This window comes from Frankliniella occidentalis, unplaced genomic scaffold (assembly GCF_000697945.3).
Source record: "Frankliniella occidentalis isolate FOCC.00 unplaced genomic scaffold, Focc_3.1 Scaffold27, whole genome shotgun sequence".
In the NCBI taxonomy this organism is placed as follows: Eukaryota; Metazoa; Arthropoda; class Insecta; order Thysanoptera; family Thripidae; genus Frankliniella; species Frankliniella occidentalis.
In genome coordinates this window covers 488,473-490,145 of record NW_026267157.1, presented here as the reverse complement: position 1 = coordinate 490,145, position 1,673 = coordinate 488,473, and the positions used below count along the sequence as shown (strand labels likewise).

The window sequence follows — 1,673 nt, the reverse complement described above, 5'->3', positions numbered from 1 at the left end:
AAAATTCACTTCTTGTGTGTCCTCCTCCTGGCTTCTGCCAATTGCTTCATCGTCTGAAACAATAATAGCACAATCAGACCATAAATTTACATTCTGTAACCGCACAATCATAGCGATGTTTGGAAACTTACAAGGTTTGGAGGGCAATGCGGGTGGTTCCTATGGGTCTGCTGGCGGGCCCGCTCCACTGCTGTGGTTGATGTTCAGCCTGGGGCTGGGCCTCAGGGCGGGGGTTGTAGCGGGCCATCGGTATTGCCTCCTGCACGGGGTTGAATCGCCCCCTTCCCTCGCCAAGGCGGGAAAATACATCCTACAACAAGAAGGCTGAGTTAGTCCAAGTGCCCAAAAAAAGCGACATATCAGAGATTAGGATTATTTGACATACCCCTTTATGGCGTTGTTGGGCGGCAGCGGGCCGCTTCTCAAGGCGATCGAACACCGACTGCAACGTTAAACACAAAAGTTAGACGGAACGTCGATGTTTCCTTTGAATGACAGCTGTAAAATATGAAACTCACGACTTTGGCTGGCTTGACCCCGTCCTTGGTGACAGATGATGCCACATTGGGTATGGAGCCGGGAGGCTCGACGGGCTTGTGTGCTACCCGCTTCCGTCTCCCATTGGGTGTCTCGAACTGCAAAAAAACCCACAACATTGTTTACACAAGATTTTTTTTGTTTGGTTTATTCTGAAGTGTCGAATCACTTACCCCGTCGCACGCCCCCTCCTCTAGAAGGTCGGGCAGAGAGAGCGGGTGTGGGGTTGGCTTGCACCCCTCTTCCGCGGCAGCCGCCTCCTCGCCGGGGGCCTCAGTGGCGGGGGCCTCGCTGGCGGCGTCCTTGAGGTTGGCGGTGTCCTCGTTGCCGGCGCCCTCGTTGGCGGCGCCCTCGTTGTTGATAGAGGGTGAGGCAGCCGCTTCCGGGTCGCAAGACAGCTGAAACGTAGAAAAATATCGTTACTTTATGTTGCGAGTGCGAGAGAGATAGCGCGCTGAGCAGCGAGAGCGTCCCCTCCCCCACCACCACCCCATTTCCAGGAATTCCCGCGCACCGACCGAGGGGACGCCATTGGCGTCGTGAGAAAGAAATCGTGACGTTTAACAAGTAAACGGTCAAAGGCACAATAAAATTGGCGAAAGCCTAACCTCAGAATCAATAAATGAGGAACAAAATGAGAGAGACGAACGAGATACCGGCCGTCTTACACCAGACCGCGGCCGCGAGCGGCACACGACACGGCAACCGCGAGCGTGCCGAGTTGAGCTCGTCAGGCAAGACACTCGATTGAACACTGAATTTACAGCTACGTGACGCAGGCAGGACACGCCGTGACCAAACAGTGACGCCGGCGGGCGGCGAGCACGACGACGGCGTCGGGCACACAAAGGACTCCTAACCTCAACTGGCGCGAGCCGGCAGGACCCAAGCTTAAACACTCGCGGTTTAAATGAATGAAAGAACACTCGCGATCAACTCGGAGTAGCGTAGAATTACGGTGGGCGACGCAACGGGGGACAACATGGCGTGAAATCACAAGATGATGCAACATAGATTTGGCGCGCAGATCAATCACTTGCACTTACCTCTTCGTACATGAGCCCTGAGGGGTGCAACTTAAGAGGGGAGGAGGCCGTAGTCTCCTGCGATGACTCTTCTATGTACAACGGCTCCAT

The 1,673-nt window shown here is 54.8% G+C and overlaps 1 protein-coding gene across 1 annotated transcript; it reads right to left on the bottom strand.

Moving 5' to 3' along the window:
• Nucleotides 1-32: 32 nt before the first annotated feature.
• Nucleotides 33-1,673, bottom strand: LOC127749029 (uncharacterized). Its single transcript, XM_052265454.1, has 5 exons — nucleotides 1,584-1,673; nucleotides 711-935; nucleotides 519-635; nucleotides 386-442; nucleotides 33-310 (listed from the first exon to the last, which is right to left on the bottom strand). Exons 1-5 carry the CDS (start codon nucleotides 1,671-1,673, stop codon nucleotides 128-130), a joined length of 672 nt encoding a protein of 223 aa, XP_052121414.1. The 3' UTR covers nucleotides 33-127.

Excerpts from the sequence above, each read along its gene's own strand:
- LOC127749029 (XM_052265454.1), bottom strand. The coding sequence starts at position 1,673 with ATGGAGCCGTTGTACATAGAAGAGTCATCGCAGGAGACTACGGCCTCC. Across the intron at positions 936-1,583 it reads CAGGGCTCATGTACGAAGAG|CTGTCTTGCGACCCGGAAGC; the intron begins GTAAGTGCAAGT and ends TCTACGTTTCAG. Across the intron at positions 443-518 it reads GGGTCAAGCCAGCCAAAGTC|TCGGTGTTCGATCGCCTTGA; the intron begins GTGAGTTTCATA and ends TTAACGTTGCAG.